Source organism: Pinus tabuliformis, chromosome 4_2 (assembly GCF_031772625.1).
Source record: "Pinus tabuliformis cultivar Carrire ecotype Pingquan chromosome 4_2, CPIR1, whole genome shotgun sequence".
NCBI lineage: Eukaryota > Viridiplantae > Streptophyta > Pinopsida > Pinales > Pinaceae > Pinus > Pinus tabuliformis.
Window position 1 is genome coordinate 487,544,494 of NC_142304.1, and position 20,393 is coordinate 487,564,886.

The 20,393-nt window shown below is 41.2% G+C and overlaps 1 protein-coding gene across 1 annotated transcript in view; it reads right to left on the reverse strand.

Annotated features, from left to right (window-relative positions):
* Nucleotides 1–399: 399 nt before the first annotated feature.
* Nucleotides 400–20,393, reverse strand: part of RFNR2 (root FNR 2) — a 38,653-nt gene continuing 18,659 nt past the window's right edge. Inside the window, exons 3-5 of the mRNA XM_089428874.1 lie at nt 1,453–1,773; nt 1,133–1,352; nt 400–1,037 (exon numbers count right to left, since the gene is read on the reverse strand). Of these exons, the coding sequence (XP_089285000.1) occupies nt 538–1,037; nt 1,133–1,352; nt 1,453–1,773 (1,041 nt within the window). The 3' untranslated portion in view covers nt 400–537. The remainder of the gene's footprint in view (nt 1,038–1,132; nt 1,353–1,452; nt 1,774–20,393) is intronic.

Genomic DNA, 20,393 nt, shown 5'->3' on the forward strand with positions numbered 1-20,393 from the left:
GAATTCAATTTGAAGCAAAAGAATGAATCAACTTCCATAAAAAAATGAAAAGAGACACATTCATTTATTTGCTCTTACATTGATGGCAAACACCACCTAATTCATCCGGTCAAAAGGAAGTTGGAACTAATACTCTGCCAACATGAAAGTACATCAGGATGGAAAACACATATTGGTTAACTGGGGCTAAAGATAGACTGTTACAAAACATTCCCATAGAGAAATAAAAGGCATATTTTAAGAATAACTCAAATTCAATTATTGTCTTTCTTTCTCTTCAATAGAATTTGCAATTGGAACTGAAGCATATTAGCAAGGAATGCAAAAAATGTGGCCTCTGCAATTATAAGGCCAAAACTTTAATATCAACAAAAAAATTTCACAAATTCCACAGAATGATGAAAAATTAAATATAGTTGAGCCTTGCATATAAAATCTTAGATTGATATTCTCAAAAAGACAAAACAATAACTATAAATTTGGCCAAGGTTTATTGGAGATTGCCCTAGGAGGATGAAGTTAAGCTCTATAAAATTACTAATAAACTTCTACATGCCACTGCTTTTTCTTCTTAAGCTGTGAAAATCTCTCATCCCAACTTTCTCCTCTCTCTTCTGCAACTCTTTTTAAGGTATCTTGAATTCCAGGCATCATGCCCTTCAATCCACAGAAGTAGATATGAGCTCCTTTATCCAGAAGCTCAAAAATTTCATCACTGTACTCCTCAATCTTGTCTTGCACATACATCTTGCCCCCTCTTTTGTTCTTATGCTCTCTACTCAATGCAGTATCGTATCTAAAGTTCTTAGGGTACTGCTTTGTATACTCTGCAAATTCATCATTGTAGAGAAGACTATCGGTGTTAGCAACTCCCAGGAAAAGCCAAGCAAGTCCTCCAAATTTGAACGATGGAACATCCTCCATAAACATTCTCCGTAGGTATCCCCTAAAAGGAGCTATTCCCGTACCAGTGGCTATCATTATGTGGGTTGCATTTGGATCATCTTCTGGTAGAAGCATCACTTTTCCAGATGGACCTGCAGATAATTATGGGAATCCTATGTTAGAGATTTAAGATGTCTGTTCTCTCAACTCCTGAAAATTTAGAGGTCAGAATTCGTAGGATCTCTACCTGTAATTTTAACCTTGTCTCCTGGTTTTCTGTCACAGAGATAGTTGCTGCAAATTCCATTCTTGGACGGGTCCTCCTTTCCAGTCACTGGATCATAGTAAACAGCTCTTCTAACACACAAAGTTCCTGTTTTCCCATCAAAGGAATCTCCATATCTTGTTGAAGCAATGGAGTAAAGACGAACAGTATTGGGTGTGCCAGGTTTCTTTGGGTTCTCACCCTGTAGAGAGATGGTAACAACAATGTAATTTCTAAAAACGCATACATATTCAAAGATAATGAGGTGAAATAAATGGAAAAACCAAAAATTATGTACTTACGGGAGGAATGACCCCATAACTCTGACCCTCCCAATATGGAACATTTCCTCCATGATCAATAACAATTTGACAAGTTTCTCCTGGTGCTTTTGGACCAACAAGACTCTCCACAGAGACAATAGTTGCTGTGTAGGGCTCTTTAGGCCTGTACAAATTGAGAGGGGGATCTTTTGCATCCTCGAGATTGAGAGGGGTAACACTAACCTTAGACTTCGTACTTACCTGTTGTACTGACATCCACACTTTTGACTTACTCTTCAACCTTGGCTTCCCTGGACATTGGAGTGCCCATGCTTTGCCAGAGAATTGCAGAGTTGAATTCTTCAACAAAAGGCAAGAAATCCCAACAGCAAATCTATCAGTTTTCTACAATGTAAAACCTAAAAGAGGCTACAAAATAGCAAGACTATATATAGATCGAATTCATCAAAGTGTAAGAGATGTATAATGCAACACGTAAGACGGATGTTCCAGTTGCTAAAAATAAAAGATATTCTCCCACTGTCAACGGGTTTGGCAGATAAAGCTACACTATTATTATGTTTACTCCTTTTTAGGAAGTTCGTAAGTTTCCTCAAAGTATGAGCGCTACAGAAAATACAGTGGCCTGAAAACTATAAGAAATAAAATCCTAATGTTTTTATAGTGAACAATACCAAGAGGTTACATGCTTTTAAGTAATAATGAAAATTAACAAAGCTGAATCACAACATAGACAAATAAGATAAAAGCCATTAGGAACTTCTAGTTCAAAGATGCTAGATTCAAAGTTTAGTACATCATTTCAAATGTCACTACATAATTTGAAATTTCAGAACAAGGCCATATATTTGAGGTGCCTGGACCACTGATAAAAAGTAAAGTCTTAGTTTAACTTTTGACCGAACTGGCATCCTTTTGAGGTAGTGAAAAGCTTTGATGAACCAGGTAATAGATAGAGAGACACGCAAATATTTGACTACCTAAAAGAAACTAAGCATGACTTGCAACTGTGAGCTTTCTTACAGATAATGTAGAAAGCTTATTATCTATCTGATATTGTCTATAATTTTATTCAATAATTATGCAGATATGATGGTGGGGTAATGGTTCAGTGTTGAAGACAGTGGAATGTCAATGCCAGGCCACACACCAAGATTCAATTGCCCCCAGAGTCATGAATAAGCTGTCAGCATCAAGTGCAAGCCTTGGTGATTTTGATAGAAGAGTGCCCCCTGTCGTGAAAATTTAGCCCAATGAAAATGCTTATGTTCAATGACTCTCCCATCGAGGCCCATTTCACTCACACAAGCAGGCCTTCTGTAGTGCCCATCCTCTTAGTGCCAGTTGTAATGACCCTCTTGAATTTGAAAGAAGCACTTAAAATTTAAAAAAATATGATAGATGCAGATGCTATTTTTCAACTTTCTCATTCCTTGAGATCTAAAATTAGGAGGAAAATTGAAAAAAAAAAAGAAAAAAAAAAAAATTCTCCCTTTTAAATAGTTTAAGAAATACCTTAAAGCTGACAGGAATCTCCGTTTTGTGGGAAAGGAGATGTGAATGTACATTCAATGGGTAAGCCTCCTATTTTCAATTGGGCGAGATTAAAATATTCAGAGCAGAATTGGCATTTTCCATAATGATGTAAAAATCTTAAGATTAGGGCTAAGGTAGATATGCCAGTGCTCCTCGCCTATCTTGAATCTTAACTAGTTTGACTTCACTTCACCTTTGAGTTTGATCTCCACTCATTTATCCAAACTACCTCTCTCTCTCCTATTCACTGCATTCCACTCCCAGCTTTCTTATAGAACTCACATGAGGATAACTTGAGTTTGCCTTGAAGGTATCACCAAGGCAATGATAAAAGGGAGGAAAGGCTTCATTCCGAAGGGCGTGATTTTCCTAACAGAGCAGCAACATGTTACAATACATCTCTCTCTCTCTCATTTCTAACAAGTTTTCTCATCCAGCAAGGATTTGTCAGCGGATTGGTTTTGTGTTTGGTCTCTGTAGTGCAACCAACTCTCTGATTAATACAAAATAAAGACATCTTGTGCTTGCTTTTCAACTTTTCTATCTTGTTAATCTCTGATGTTTTAATTGCAGATCTGAAAACACTGTTCTCTGCCCTGTGTTTTGATTCTTTTATTACTCACAGGTGCTTTCCTTCTCACTGTCCACTCACATTTTTACTAGTTGTTTCTTTAAAGAAAAAGTCTGCCAGCAATTTCATCTAGCTCTAACCTGTTTCTTGGCAGCTTTGTGGTTGTCAAAACATATCTTATGTTTGCTGCTCACTAGTTTTAAATTTGCAGATTGGAAGGACAGCGTACAGCAATCTAGAACACCCCCCTGTGACTGACATGCACCAGTCCAAAAGGAGAGGTGGTTATGTAGTGACTAGCAAAGGCAGATTTCTTCAAAAGTTTACATCTGGAATTTCATCATTTGAATTAATTTTGTATTATCTTTTTCAAGGTGATTTTCCGGTGCAAAAAGGCTGTGATGTCGGTTTGTCACTAGGAGGGGTGTTCTACATGGTCCTCTTGTGTTGATGTGTCGTGGGATCATAAACGATGATTGGATGGGTTAGCATCTTTATCGTCCCCATCTCTTTTGATGTTAATATGGCTGAATTATGTGTTGTGGTAAAGCACTTTGACTTCTTGGGATTTCCCTAGGTGATACAACTTAACATTGTAACATTTGCTAGATATTACCAAGATCGAAATTGTTAGTTTTGATTATGGTGGTAGCATCAAATAGGTGTTCTAGTCTCTAAGGTGTCAGAGAGGCTAAAGAACATGAGATCTCCAATACCCAGAAATGGCTTTGCGAGATATAGCTCCGAAATACTTTAATTAAATTAATAAACCAATAACTAAATTATTTCTTAAGTTTAACCTAGGAAAGTTGGTTAATTAAAGTTAATTAATTAAGGATGTCCAAGATTGCTCTAGAGACTTATATTGATGAAGTCTAATTGATCATAGCCGTTGATGGAGATTTAATCTTGGTCGTTGAAGTCTCAACAAGAGATTATAAGAGCAACTCAAAGGGATGGAGAGGGACACAGTTGTAAGAGCAAGGCAGTGCGAATTTCCCAGTGCGCAATGATTCAGTGAGAGAAGAGTTTGAGCCAAAGGGAGAGAATCAAAGAGAGGGAGAAACAGGAAATTGAGAAAGAGAATTTCAGAGATTCTTCCAATGTTTTTTCAGAGCCAGAGCAGCAAGAAAAGGGAGGCCGAATAGTCTACGTAAGAGGCTGAATTTTGCAGTGCAAATTAGCTAGTCCAACACTACGAGTTGCCGGAAGTGGTTTTGATATGAGCCAGAGGTCAGATCAATGTCTAGAAGGTAGAGCGAATTTCTTCCAAAGGTAGAGGGAGGCTAGAGAGCCTAGTTGGAGGCAGATCCAGGGTTATACGAATTGCAAAAAGCTAGCAGTAGCAATGCAAGCTGCCAGAGAGGGGTGTGAGCAAGCCAAAAGGGGTCGTATTGATTTGCAAAGGAGATTCTTGATCTCCAGATTATTTTGCCAAATATTTATTGGAGGATTACCAGTTGGGCATCCAAATTATTGTACTCCCGAAATTTGCTGCATAATAAAATAAACCCTCATCTGCTGCATTGGTTTTCCCTTTGGGGTTTTCCCGGGGACAATTTAGTCCAAAATGGTTGTGTCAGAATTTTATTGTATGTGTATTTATCTCTCAATTTCTATTATTTTCAGTAGCATGTTTTATTTTGTTGAAGATTGCTATAGTGAGTTTATCGATATTTGTCATAATAACAAATGAACTGCAATCAATAGGAGATAAATTTCCCAATAATTGCAATCATGAATTTTTCACATGGTATCAGAGTCATAATGATCAGATTCGAGGCTATAGGCGAAAGGAAGTAGATCATGCAAATTTAGATGTCATGTCCCTTCTCAAACACATTAGTAACAAGGTGTTGCTACACAATTTTGCACATTTTTTTACTAAGGAAGAGGGCCCACACTTCTGACTTAGGGACTTAGGGGCCAAATCGACTTTATTTAGCTGCTAGTGGAATGTGGGGGCCACCCACATAGGAGTTCGAATTAGCCATTCGATATGCTTGGAGGGAAAATCGAATGGGTGGATGGAGGGGCCCACATGAGGCTAAGGGGGCCCAAGGAGTTATAAAGAGAAATCAACTCTCATTTTGTATTCATTCTGAATATTTGACAGACAAAATCACTCTTGTACGCTCTGCTGCTTAGCGAGTCTACCAGCTATTTAGCCATGAGTCTTCCGCAGGAAAGATTCAACCTCTACTTCGGGGGACCATCTGTGCTTGCCCTAGAGAGGTTGTTCCACGGAGATTGCAGGGGTTTCTAGCAGCGATTCATAGCTCAGCCAGCCACGTAGAGGAAGGGACCGTGTTTTCTGGGCAGCCAAAAATACGCAAAGGTTGATTTAGCCACCCAAGAGGCCGAAAATCGAAAGTCAAAATCAAAGAAATTCCCTTCTGGGTTTTTCTGGGTTTTGTCCAAGGAGTCTAAGGCTAAAGGGGTGGAATTTTCTGGGCAGTTTTTTAGCACTTTCCAGTAGGCTGAAAGTTAGTAGATGTAGTCGGAGAGCAGCTCCCAAGAGGCCGAAAATCCAAAGTCAAAATCAAAGAAATCCCCTTCTGGGTTTTTCTAGGTTTTGTCCAAGAAGTCTAAGGCTAAAAAGGCAGAATTTTCTGTTTTTGGGCACTTTCTAGCAGGCCGAAGTCAGCAGATCAGCGGTTTACTAGGACAACGCAGAGCATAGTAGAGCAGCAGTTGAACAACTATCTTTCCAGCTATTCTACCACCTGGGTTTGGTCCAGCTTGCCCTTGAGACAAGCCTAGGTGCACTACTCCATTTATATATTGTACTCATGCTCTCATATTTCATAATATATGGCTCAGCAGTTCCAGTACTACAGTGTTTCATGGGTGTTTGTTAAATGTTTTTAATTTTCCACTGTTGCATTGTTTGTTTAATTGGTTTATCACTTAAATTCATGTTTAGGAACATTACATTAGAGGCAGATTTGAAGCACCAGCTTCGATATCTGCATAGGGAAACCTGGGGTGTGAATTACAAAGAGGCAGGGAATTCGATTTTCATCGAAAAATGTGAATTGCCTCAGACCTATAGCAGCAGTCAATAAGATTGCCAGGAAAATACTCCAAAGATAAGAGCAAATAATTCGCAACACAAATTTGATGCCTTTGATTTATCATCGAGACTGGAGAATGAATTTGCTCAGATAGCTTGTCTCTCTAGCTCAACTTCACAAGGTATTTGGTATATAGACAGTGGAGCGTCAACTCATATGACAGAAGTTAGAGAATACTTCTCCAACTATAAGGAAGAGAAAATGGACTTCTAGATTCAGATGGGTAATAAAAGTAAATGCACTCCAGTTGGAGTAGGCACCATCGAGATTCAGAGGGAGTCTGGGGCAACTACCAGTGTTACAGATGTATTGCATGTGTCGGCCCTTGGTATGAACCTAATTTCAGTGTCAGAGCTACAGGATAAGGGATATGATGTCTATTTTGTAGGGAAGAGGGTGTTTATCAAACATCAGAACTGGAAGAAGGTGAGGCAGATTGGAGTCCATAGCAACAGACTGTACAAGTTGCAGCTTGACTCTCCAAGGGCACTAGTTAGCAGTAACAACAGCAATAGCAATAGCAGTGGAAAATATTTGAATGAGCTATGGCATAGGAGAATGGGACATTTGCACCATGGAGCACTTAAGATGCTTAGGGAGACAGTAACAAGTGTTCCAGAATTGAGCATAGAACATGATGATGTGTTCAAAGGATGCATACTTGGGAAATATGCTAAGGCAGCATCCCCAAGAAGTGACAGTAGATCCGACGGTGTGTTAGAGCTTATACACTCGGATATTTGTGGCCCTATGTCCACTAAATCTCTCGGAGGGTACGAGTACTTCATCACCTTCATTGATTACTATTCCAAGAAGACCTGCATCTATTTCTTTAAGACTAAGGATGAGGTCTTCAGTCGCTTCCAAGAGTTTAAGGCTCTGGTGGAGAATGCAATAGGGAAAAAGATCAAGGTACTTCACTCAAATAACGGAGGAGAGTACACCGATAGTGACTTCACGAACTTTTGTGCGAAGAAAGGGATCAAGAGGGAATGGACAACTCCCTACAATCCTCAGCAAAATGGAGTAGCAGAGAAAAAGATCAGGTCTATAGTTGGGGAGGCAAGAGCCATGTTGTATGACCAGGACATGCCCAAGTTTCTATGGGTGGAGGCATGTAACGTTGCAGTGTATATATAAAACAGAGTTCCTCACGGGGCATTGGGGAAGATAACACCAGAAGAAGTCTTCTCAGGGAAGAAGCTAGAAGTTAGTCACTTTAGGATCTTTGGCAACATAGCTTATTGCCATATACCAGATGAAAAACATAGTAAATTGGATCAGATTGCAAAGAAAGGGTTCTTCATTGGGTATAGTGAAACCTCTAAAGCATACAGAATCTATATTCCTAGCAGTGGGAAGATCATCGTGAGACGTGACATGAATTTCATGGAGGACGGCACCTTCAAGAGATCTCGCAAGATGCCAGCAGGTGATCAAAGTGAGCCAACAGAAGATCCATTGGTCCAGCAGCAGGGGCAGCCACAGGGACAGTAGCAAGGACAGTCGCAGGGATCTAGTACGGTTAACAATACGAGCACGACCTCAGGCGCAGGAGATCCTGTGAATTCGCAGCAGGCGGAGCAGCAAAGGCAGGATGAGGAGTTGGTCGATCCTCCCACCACTAGTGGTTGAACCAGCATGGGAAGTTCGTCAGATGTTGAGGGATGCAGAGGAGTTCATAGGAGCTCCTAGGACCAACAGAAGAGAACGTAGATAGCCAAACAAGTACCAGACATTGGTGGCACGGGTTGTTGAAACTTCCAACTATTAGGAGGCCGCATTATGGGTAGATGCCATGGTGGAGGAGTATAACTCTATTATGACGAACGATGTTTGGGAGGTAGTGCCAAGACCTGTGGATAGGTAAGTTGTGGGCTCTCGCTGGATTTATAAGATCAAGTATGTTGCGGATGGCAGCATGGAGAAGTATAAGGCTAGGTTCGTGGCAAAGGGGTATGCGCAAAAGGAAGACAGATTATGAGGAGACCTTCGCCCAAGTTTCCAGATATACCTCCATCTAGTCCATTATATCTCTAGCAACACAGATGGGATGGAAAATTCACCAGATGGACGTCAAGACAGCTTTCTTGAGCAGGGTGATAGAGGAGGAAGTATACATCGAACATCCAGAGGGCTTCGAGACACGTGAGAGGGGCGTGCATGTGTGCAGACTGAAGAGAGCTCTATACAGGCTCAAACAGGTTCCTAGAGCGTGGTATGGTCGAATTGACAGCTACTTGCAAAAAATGGGATTTGTCAAGAGTGACGTAGATCCCAACCTTTACTATTTGATGGTAGAGGGTGAGCCACTCATCCTAGTGTCCAATGTGGATGACCTCTTTTTAACTGGGTCATCAAGGCTCATAGAGGACTGCAAGAGAAACCTGGTAGCAAAGTTTGATATGAAGGATTTGGGACTAATGCATTACATCCTAGGCCTAGAAGTATGGCAGAGGGACGGGGAGATCTTCCTTGGCCAAGGGAGATACACTACAGAGATTCAAAATGAAGGACTGTAGGCCTATGTCTACGCCTATGATTACGAACTAGAAGAAGATCAATGCATCAGAGGATGAGGACGTTAACCCAACCTTGTATAGACAGCTCATCGGTTCCCTCATGTATTTGGTCAACACTAGACCAGATATCTACTTCGCACTCAACATTTTCAGTCAGTTTATGGTGGGACCTAATAGAGTGCATTAGACAGCAACGAGGCATATACTGAGGTATTTGCACGACACAGTCGAATATGGGTTGAGATATACTCGAGGTGATGGTGTCAGGTTATGTGGGTATATAGATGCAAATTGGGCAGGCAGTTCAGTGGATGAGAAGAGCACATATGGGTGTTGCTTCAGCATTGGATCAGGGGTTGTATCATGGTGCAGCAGGGATCAAAAGCCCATGGCTCTGAGCTCTGCAGAAACAGAGTACATGGTAGCTAGCATGGCCACACGCAAAGTTGTTTGGCTTCGGAAGTTGCTAGTGAGTTTGTTCAGTCAGAAGATGGAATCAACCAGTATCTACTATGATAATCAGAGTTGCATCAAGCTCTCTAGAAATCCAACGTTTCATGATAGGTTGAAACATATAGACATACGATACCATTTCATCAAAGATTGTGTGCAGCATGGAGCAGTTCAACTATAGCATGTTCCCATAAAGCAGCAGGTTGCAGATATCCTCACAAAAGCTCTAGGGAGAACTAAGTTCGTCTATTTTAGAGAACAGATGGGTACAGTGGAGAACACCTTCCTCGCTAAGAGGGAGTGTTAGCCTTTTATTATGGTGGTAGCATCGAACAGGTGTTCTAGACTCTAAGGTGTCAGAGAGGCTAAGGAACATGAGATCTCCAATACCTAGAAATGGTTTAACGAGACATGGCTCTGAAACACCTTAATTAAATTAATTAACCAATATTCAAATTATTCCCTAAGTTTAACTTAGGAAAGTTGGTTAATTAAAGTTTATTAATTAAGGATGTTCAGGATTGTTCTAGAGACTTCTATTGATGAAGTCTAACTGATTTTAGTCGTTGATGGAGATTTAATCTTGGTCGTTGAAGTCTCAACAAGAGATAATAAGCGCAGCTTGAAGTAATGGAGAGGGACACAGTTGTGAGAGCAAGGCAGTGTGAATTTCCCAGCGCGCAGTGATTCGGCGAGGGAAAAATTCAAGCCAGAGGAATAGCATCAGAGAGAGAGGGAGCAGTAGGAAATTGAGGAAGAGAATTCCATAGATTCTTCCAATGTTTTTCTAGTTCCAGAGCAGCAAGAAAAGGGAGGTCGAATAGTCTATAGAAGAGGTCGATTTTTGTAGTGCGAATTAGCCAGTCCAGTAGTGCAAGTTGCCGGAAGTGGGTTTGATCAGTTGTCGGAGGCCGAATCAATGTCTGAAAGGAAGAGCGAATTTATGCCAAAGGCAGAGAGAGGCTAGACAACCCAGTTGGAGGCAGACCTAGGGTTGTACGAATTGCAAAATGCTAGCAGTGCGCATTCCAACTAGCAGTGCAAGCAGCCAGAGAGGGGTGTGAGCAGGCCAGAAGGGGCCGTATTGATTTGCAGAGGAGATTATTGATCTCCAAATTATTTTGCCAAATATTTGCTAGAGGATTGTCAGTTGAGCATCCAGATTATTGTACTCCCAAAATTTGCTACATAATAAAATAAACCCTAATAGAGTTTAGGCTTCTGTGATCCATATCAAGTTAGAGAAGATTCTTCGGCGAAAAGCACATGGAATACCATTTGTCGACGCGTTTCGAACCAACCAGTGTGGTTCATCGTCAGGACAAGTTGAAGAAACAGATCAAGCTCATCATGTTAAATAGACTGAGTGGAGCCTCTAACAACTCTCATGTCTAACGGCTAGACATGAGAGTTGTTAGAGGCTCCACTCAGTCTATTTAACATGATGAGCTTGATCTGTTTCTTCAACTTGTCCTGACGATGAACCACACTGGTTGGTTCGAAACGCGTCGACAAATGGTATTCCATGTGATTTTCGCCGAAGAATCTTCTCTAAATAAACCCTCATTTGTTGCACCGGCTTTCCCTTCAGGGTTTTTCTAGGGACGATTTAGTCCAAAATGGTTGTGTCATAATTTTATTGTGTGTGTATTTATCTCTCAGTTTCTATTATTTTCAGCAACATGTTTTATTTTGGTGAAGATTGCAATGAGTTTATTGATATTTGTCATAATAACAAATAAACTACAATCAGTAGGAGATAAATTTCCAGTTAATTGCAATCATGGATTTTTCACAAAAATATGTTTGATGATGTTAGTAACTTAGTACCCTCATGGATGTACTTTTTCCCTCACTTTGAGTTAGAGTGGGGGAATAGTACATAAAACTTTGATGATCAAGCCTTCTCCTCAAGTTTGATGAGGTTTTATCATGTTATAGTCCTTAGTGGTGCACCCAGAGTTCAAACCTATGTGAAGCATCTATTTTGTCATTGTGTCATGTCTTTGCTAGGATATATAAACATGTTTCCATGGGAATAACACTTGTTGGAGTGCACCCCAGCTCTTCATTGGCACACATGTTCATGTTGATTTAATCAATTGGTGACTATTGGGAGATTAGACTATGGTTTTATTTGAGAATTAACCTTTGTGCACACATATTGAGGTTCATTTAATCATTTAATGGTTAATTTAATCCATTTTTTACCTTGGAGGTTAATTGCTTGATCACTCTACTTCACCTGGTATTCATTCACAATTGAACGGTTTATTTGGAGGAGAGTTAATGTTTTGATGGAGCACCTCCCTCTTGGGCACAATTTCCAAGGCATGCATTTTTACAGTGTTGGAAAGGTTGGCATACTTTTCTAGGGTGCACTTTCTATTTTGCACATGTTTTGGGAAATCAGTTGATGGTCTCAGAAAACAACACATGGTTTTAGCATAAGCATTGATGAGTTCTAACAATTTTTGGAATTTCTTTCTGGGGCCAACTTCACATGGAGATAATTTATTATTTGTTGGGTGATTGATGTAAATATATAACACAATTTTCCAGGGTGCACCTCTCCTAGGTTCCCTCTCATCTTTCTTGCATGGATATTTCAGCTACACGTCATTTTTTTACCTTCATTAGAGAGCACCCTCACTTTTTTGAATTAGCACATATATTGTTTTATTGGAAGTGGTTATGGAGGGCTTTTCTTGAGAGGCGTATGGCAAATTTGGAGGGTTACATGCACACATTGCATGATCTTGCTTGGTCTTATTTCTATTATTTGGAGCAGTATCTTGGTGGACGCACTTGTCGAGATGGTCTATTTATTATTTCTAATGTGTTAAAATTGGCAACTAGGGCCAAACTCCATGTGGTTCATCTTATTAATGGCAGCTGACATTTTTCTTGGATCCCTCTCACCGAGAGGTGTAGGATTGATCTAAAGATCATCCGATTCCGATAAGTATTCATGGAGATATGAATTTATTTGTGTTATGGTACAATTCGTCAAGGTCGGCCAGCGACCAAGTAAACCCCTCTTGTGCTCAACGTTTTAGTATAAATAGAGGTGCCTTGAAAGTCATTTGTACACACATCCTCTTGGTGATCTCTTCCTCTCCACTTGTCTTTGGGTTTTGGTGGGAGGAGAAATCTAAAGAGGATACACTGCCCTAGAGGATGCCCTAGATCCCAACGCTATCATGGAGGAGATTTTAATGCAGTGAAGAAAGGGTTCTACGCAACTAGTCAAGATGCCTTCTACGCAGCCCTAAAGGAGGAGTCTTGGAGGAGCCCTAGCCACAGGTATACATGCCCTAGCCGCAGTCAAAGGGAGCTCCAATTCGCAGCCAAAAGGAGCCCTAATCTGCTGTCTAAAGGAGGCCTAAAACGCAGTCTAGAGAGACCTAATCTAAGGTCATCTATCCGCTGTCAAGAGGCCCTATTCACTATCAAAAAGGAGGCCATAATTCCGTAGCAAGGAAAGGCCACATCTGCCGCAACAGGAAAGGTAGAAGAAGCCCTTAATTGCAGCTAAAGCAAGCCCTAGCCACAGCAAGAAGAAGTTTGGACAGCGAGGTCATTTGAGGGCTATTTCAGGGGTCCGTTTAGAGGACAAATTGACTGTTCTTGGAGGCCGAGGCAACGAGGGTTTGCTAGAGGGTGCAACAACTATTTTAGGGTGACAAGTCCATACATTGGGCTCGGAACCGCCCTCAAGGAGCAACGTAGAGGACAGCATCCTATTTAAGGATAGTCGCAGCAAGAGGAAGCAATTCTGGGTTAGCTTGCGGGTTGTTAAGGACTGTGGTTGGTTGCCCTAACCAGACCAAAATTGCAGCGGCCTAATTACCCTAGAACGGTGAGCTAGTGCACACATCTTGGAATGAATCTTGTATGTGTTGAGTCAATTTGATGGTTGTAAAGAGCCATAATCCGCAGCAAAGGGAGGGCTGATCAGTAGTGGAATATAAGTTTTATATACAGTTTGAAGGCAGCCCCAATCCGTTGTTAAGAGATGTCCATTATCAGTCTTGTAACTGCCCAAAGAGACCTAGTTGCAGTCACTTTAACTGTTGTCATAATACCACATTGTTGTAGGTGACGGCATGGCCTAATTGTAGACTATTTGGGCATGTTGGTGTAGACTCTATAATTCAGTGTTGCTGGACATATTATGGGACAGCAGCATAGTACATGGGACAGCTGCAATGACACTAGGACAGCGGCAACATGGGACAGCTGCAAGCATGAAGAATCATGGATAGCTGCAAGTACAATGTAGCAAGCACAATGGGACAGCAGTGAGCATGGTGCAGCAGTGGCACTATGTACAGCAGTGCTAAACATTGGGACAGCAGCAGCATGAGGTCCAGCATTGTGATGATGGGTGCAGCATGGTGCAGCACAGTGAGGTGCAGCATGATGACGAGATGCAGCACTATGATAGGTGAAGGAGTCACCTTGGAAAATCAGTTGAAGCAACATGTCTTCAACTGATCTTATGTATCATCATCCTAGGAGATGATCTATGCTCTTATCTAGATAAGTCAAAGTGTTGACTTTTGTTGTAAATATCTTTCTCTCTGCTGAACTATTAAAGAACATAAAAGAAGAATTGATCAAGGGTTACCCCACATTGGGGTTTGTCCCTGGCTAGCACCACATCTTGTGTCCTCTTGTCTTGGCTTGTCTTCTGCGATTTATATTTATGTTCTATCTACAGTTTACTTTAATGTTGATGTGATTGCTAATCTGGAAAAGATATTGAGCTAACTGTGAAAATTGAAATAAATTTCTCTAGCATAGAACATAACTAAACTTAACATGGTATCGGACCTTAGGTGAAGACAATGCCCAAGCAAGAGTGAAAGAACAATCACCGAAGACAATTGGGAAAGGACAAAAGGATCAATGGATTCTTCATCCCTCTTCAAATTCACCTAGGGTGAAATCAAAGCAGAGAACATTATCAGAATAGCGTAGCGGAAGCTTATGATGGCCTACCTAAAGATCACTTCATTGGGAAATCCGGATCTAAGGGTGGAAAGAAAGGCAAATGACTTATTCGGCCATTATGCAAAGGAGTGTCTGAATGGTAGGGACACATCACTTCATGATGATAACAATCATTCCAGGACATCTTCAATGATCAGAGGAATGACAGGTAATGCAGGTCATCAAGGAAATGGCAGACTCTTCAAAGAAAGCAAGGAAACCCAGTGCTTCAAGACACTTCATCGGATAGAAGGGTGCTCGCTCGAATTTGGTAAGAGATGGAAATAGTCGTGAGATTATACTTGGAGTCGATGCCACCCATCCCGGAAAGGGTGTAGGAAATGTTACCCCTCAATTGAATGAGGGTAACTCGATTCATTTACAGAATCTCTTTTATGTACCTAATCGCAAGAAAAACCAAGTGTCCATTTCGGCAATGGAAGTTAAAGGTTTCAGGGTGGAATTCATCGATGGAAAGGTACGTATTTGAAAATAGAATTTTCAAAGATGTTTTTTGAGTTCAGGGTTGGCGTTTGTATCAAGTTGCAGGATGGTCCATTGGGGACCATGTCAGTTGTCACATCTCATCTATAGCACTGGAGGTCTACTTATTATGGGGCGCTACCCAATGTGAGTTAGATGGTGACAGGGGTGCCTGAATTCAAAAGGAGCATGAAGGTACATGTCTAAGATGTACCGAAGGAAAATATTACAAGGGGACCATTCCCCTCATATAGCAGGTCCACAAGTTTGGAACAACCCAAGGGGTTTGAGATTCATGATCGGGAATCTCATGTATGCAGGTGGAAGAAAGCCCTCTATGGCTTGAAACAAAATACCCCGGGCATAGTATGAGAGGATTGATAGCTATCTGATGAAGCTGAGATTCACTACGAGTGAAGCCGATCCAAAACTTTGCTTGAAGGTTGTGGATGATAGACCTCTCATACTGGCACCTTCTGAGGACGACCTCTTTCTAACAGGTGCAGACCCTCTCATTTGTAGAAGTAAGAGGGAGTTGGATTCCAGATTTGGAATGGTAAACTGCAAGCTCGTGACTACCTCGAGGATCTTAACTTTCAGAAGTTATATGGTGATGATGTCGGACCACATTTGGGAAATGCCTCTGAGTTTCATAAACGCATTCGCATTGATGTTCTTGGTGAACTTCCGTCCAGACATATGTTTTGCAGTTAGCATGATGAGCTCATATAGGGTTGAGCCTCGCTGGATTGGTGCCAAGAATCTTCTGAGATATCTTCGGGGCACAACTGCTCATGAATTGAGATACACTGCCAAAAATGTGACGCTGCATGATTATGCGAATGCTACTAGGCAAGCAGTGTGGAGGGTCGCAAGAGCCTTCTCAGTGCTAGTTCTCTTTGGGTTCTGCTTCGATATCATGGATGAGCAGGAAGCAGAAGTCGGTTACTATAAGCACCGTCGAGACCGAATACATAGCTACAAGTATGATCTCGTATGAAGCTGCCTAGTTGTGGAAGCTCTTCAATGAGCTGTTTGTACATATGATGAATACCACTGTGATCCTCTGTGACAACCAAGGGGATTCGATTGTTGATGAATCCCGTATTCGATGATTGCTCCAGCAGATAGACATCAAATACTACCTTATCTGGGATATGGTAAGTCGATGAGCGAGGAGGCTCCATCGCATTGAGACTGATGAACAAGTCGCAGACATTTTGTCAAAGCCCCGGGGAAAGGTCAAATTGTTGACTTTCCAAGAACAACTTGGTGTCGTTCAAAGACCCTCTTAGGAGGGTCATGTATGATGCACACATTGAGCTTTGGGAGCTCCAAGGGGGCGCAAGATACTTCTTGGAGCGACATACGACCATAAGGCGATTCACCCTCCCCTAGTGGTGCACTATGTACAGGGTGACAGGTTCAACCTTCCCCTGTGATACCCCGTGGTGACTGTGGAATAGGATGATTAGTTCTCCTGTGGGCCGGGATGATTAGTTTTCCCATGGCAACTAAGAAACAGGATAATTAGTTCTCCTGTGGGCCGGGATGATTAGTTCTCCCATGGCAACTGTGGGACAAGATGATTCGTTCTCCTGTGCAGTGTGGACAGGATGATTAGTTCTCCTATCGAGGCATCCTACCCATGCAGTGTAGGACACATGGGAAGTACCTCTCATCTAATCAATGAGCAAGGAAATGGGGTTAGGGACCATAGTAGTACTATCGATGGACGCATCATTGTATCTACCGTACTCCCTATGCTAGGATGACCTCCATTGATCTAGGATCAATGAAATTGATTTGGGATCACTGTGAGTAGTTTGAGACACTCTCTTGTGATATTGATCTGGGATCAATAAAACTGACTTCGGGTCAATAAGAGTGGTATGACACACTCTCCTCATATGAAACTGACTTGGGGTCAGTAAAGAATGGTATGAGACATTCTCGATCAATTCTTCTTCTTCATGATTCAGCAAAGCAGTGCAGAGCACTGATGGCAGAGATAGTACAATCGGACAGATGGATCAACGGATGGAGTTCTCCCTAGTTGAGAGGGAGAATTAAAATTGACAACTAGGGCCAAACTCCATGTGGGTCATCTTATTAATGGAAACTGATATTTTTCTTGGATCCCTCTCATCGAGAGGTGTAGGATTGATCTAAAGATCATCCGATTCTGATAAGTATTCATGGAGATATGAATTTAATTGTGTTATGGGACAATTCGTCAAGGTTGGCCAGCAACCAAATAAATCCCTTTTGTGCTCAACATTTTAGTATAAATAGAGGTGCCTTGAAAGTCATTTGTACACACATCCTCTTGGTGATCTCTTCCTCTCCACTTGTCTTTGGGTTTTCGTGGGAGGAGAAATCTAAAGAGGATACGCTGCCCTAGAGGATGCCCTAGATCTCAACGCTATCATGGAGGAGATTTTAACGCAGTGAAGAAAGGGTTCCACGCAGCTAGTCAAGATGCCTTCTACGCAGCGCTAAAGGAGGAGCCCTAGCCGCAGGTATACATGCCCTAGCTGCAGTCAAAGGGAGCTCCAATTCGCAGCCAAAAGGAGCCCTAATCCGCTGTCTAAAGGAGGCCTAAAACACAGTCTAGAGAGACCTAATCTAAGGTCATCTATCCGCTGTCAAGAGGCCCTATTCACTGTCAAAAAGGAGGCCATAATTCCGTAGCAGGAAAGGCCACATCTGCCGCAAAAAGAAAGGTAGAAGAAGCCCTTAATTGCAGCTAAAGCAAGCCCTAGCCGCAGCAAGAAGAAGTCTGGACAGCGAGGTCATTTGAGGGCTATTTCAGGGGTTCGTTTAAACAACAGATTGACTGTTCTTGAAGGCCGAGGCAAGGAGGGTTTGTTGGAGGGTGCAACAACTATTTTAGGGCAACAAGTCCATATGTTGGGCTTGGAACTGCCCTCAAGGAGCAGAGTGGAGGGCAGCATCCTATTTAAGGACAGTCGCAGCAAGAGGAAGCAATTCTGGGTTAGCTTGCGGGTTGTTAAGCACTGTGGTTGGTTGCCCTAACCAGACCAGAATTGCAGCAGCCTAATTACCCTAGAATAGTGAGCCAGTGCACACATCTTGGAATGAATCTTGTATGTGTTGAGTCAGTTTGATGGCTGTAAAGTGCAGCCATAATCCGCAGCAAAGGGAGGGTTGATCAGCAGTGGAATATAAGCTTTATATACAGTTTGAAGGCAGCCCCAATCCGCTGTTAAGAGATGTCCATTATCAGTCTTGTAAAGACTCTTATTCACTGCCCAAAGAGACCTAGTTGCAGTCACTTTAACTGCTATCATAATACCACATTGCTTTAGGTGACAGCATGGCCTAATTGTAGACTATTTGGGCATGTTGGTGTAGACTCTATAACTCAGTGTTGCTGGACATATTATGGGACAGCAGCATAGTACATGGGACAGCTGCAAGCATGAAGAATCATGGACAGCAGCAAGTACAGTGCAGCAAGTACATTGGGACAGCAGTAAGCATGGTGCAGCAGTGGCACTATGTACAGCAGTGCTAAACATTGGGACAACAGCAGCATGAGGCCCAACATTGTGATGATGGGTGCAGCATGGTGCAGCACAGTGAGGTGCAGCATGATGATAAGTGAAGGAGTCACCTTGAAGAATCAGTTGAAGCAGCGTGTCTTCAACTGATCTGATGTATCATCATCCTAGGAGATGATCTATCCTCTTATCTAGATAAGTCAAAGTGTTGACTTCTGTTGTAAATCTCTCTCTGTTGAAATATTGAAGAACATATAAGAAGAATTGATCAAGGGTTTCCCCACATTGGGTTTGTCCTTGGCTAGCGCCACATCTTGTGTCCTCTTGTCTTGGCTTGTCTTCTGCGATTTATATTTATGCATAGAACATACCTAAACTTAACATAATGTTAACCACCTCCTTTCTTGTGGAGCACTCCATCTAGTTGGCACTTTGCACATTTGTTTATGGACTTGGTTGCCTTGGGATTCAAGCATGTGGATTGGTTGCATGTATCTTGTGAACCACTTGCTATTTTTGGATGGTTGTTATGGAGCATTCTCCTAGGAGGACTATTTTATTATTTTATCTCTCATATACCTTGTAGGGTGCACCCTACAAGCTCTTATAGGTGGACGCTTGGGCACATCCTCCTAGGTTAGAGATTACTTTATTGTATTTTGCATCCATTCATATTGGAGGTAAAATTCTGTATGGACCTTTTGCATGTTGACCTGATCATCATGCCTATTTTTGGTAATATGCCCTATCATGGAGATTTACATTGTATTATGCTTCCTATTTTTGGATGAGTGAATTCTCTTGGAGAGGGTTGTGTCCACATATTGTGACACTATCAACCATGGATTAAAGAAGGGTATAACTACTCCAATTTTATATAATTTTTTACTTGCCATTGAGTTTGTTAACAAATAATAATTATTTGTTGTGTTAGAGAAAAGACACCCTCTATAAAAAGGAGCTCTCTACATTGTAAAAGTTCATGAGACTTTGGGGATTGGTGAGTTGAGAGTTAGGAGTTAGAGAAGTGATGAACTATTGGAGATTATGAATTGAAGCTCGATGGAGCTCCTTTGTACTACAAAGGTTGATGACTACCGGAGAAATGAAGTATAGCCGTTTATTTTGGTGTAGGGTTTAATGTCTTCATGGTTGTGAAATAATATAGACTTTTTTCTTCTTTCAATTTAATATAAAAGCCTAAGTATTTTATTTAGGGGTAAATCAATGTGAGGAGGCTATTCTCTCTTGATTTACTTGCTCTTTTACTTTAAGTTTATTGCCATTCATCTAATAAACTAATTGCAGATTTGAAACAACAATTCAGAAATAATACAGCATTTATATATTTTATTGATGAGTGGTAAAGTTTTAAGGATTTCATGTCTGTGAAATTATATAGAAATTTTCTTTTTTTTATTCAATATAAAAGCCTGAGTATTTTAGCTAGGAGTAAATCAATGTGAGGAAGTTTTTCCTTCTTGATTTAATTGCTGTTTTATTTATGTTTATTGACATTTTTCTAATAAACTAATTGCAGATTTGAAATAATAATTCAGAAATAATACAGCAATTTTATAATTTTATTGATGAGTGGTACCTTATAGGGCCCTCTGAAATTCATTTCCATACCAATTTCCAGCGAGTCCTCAAAGGGTGAATGTAACAAATATAATTTAGAAGGGTGAATGTGATAAATAGATTTTTCACTGTGAGGTAGTTGGAGGTGGAAACAACCCATTTTGTCACTAGAGACCTTCATTGAAATAGTTGTGAATGTAACAAATCAAGT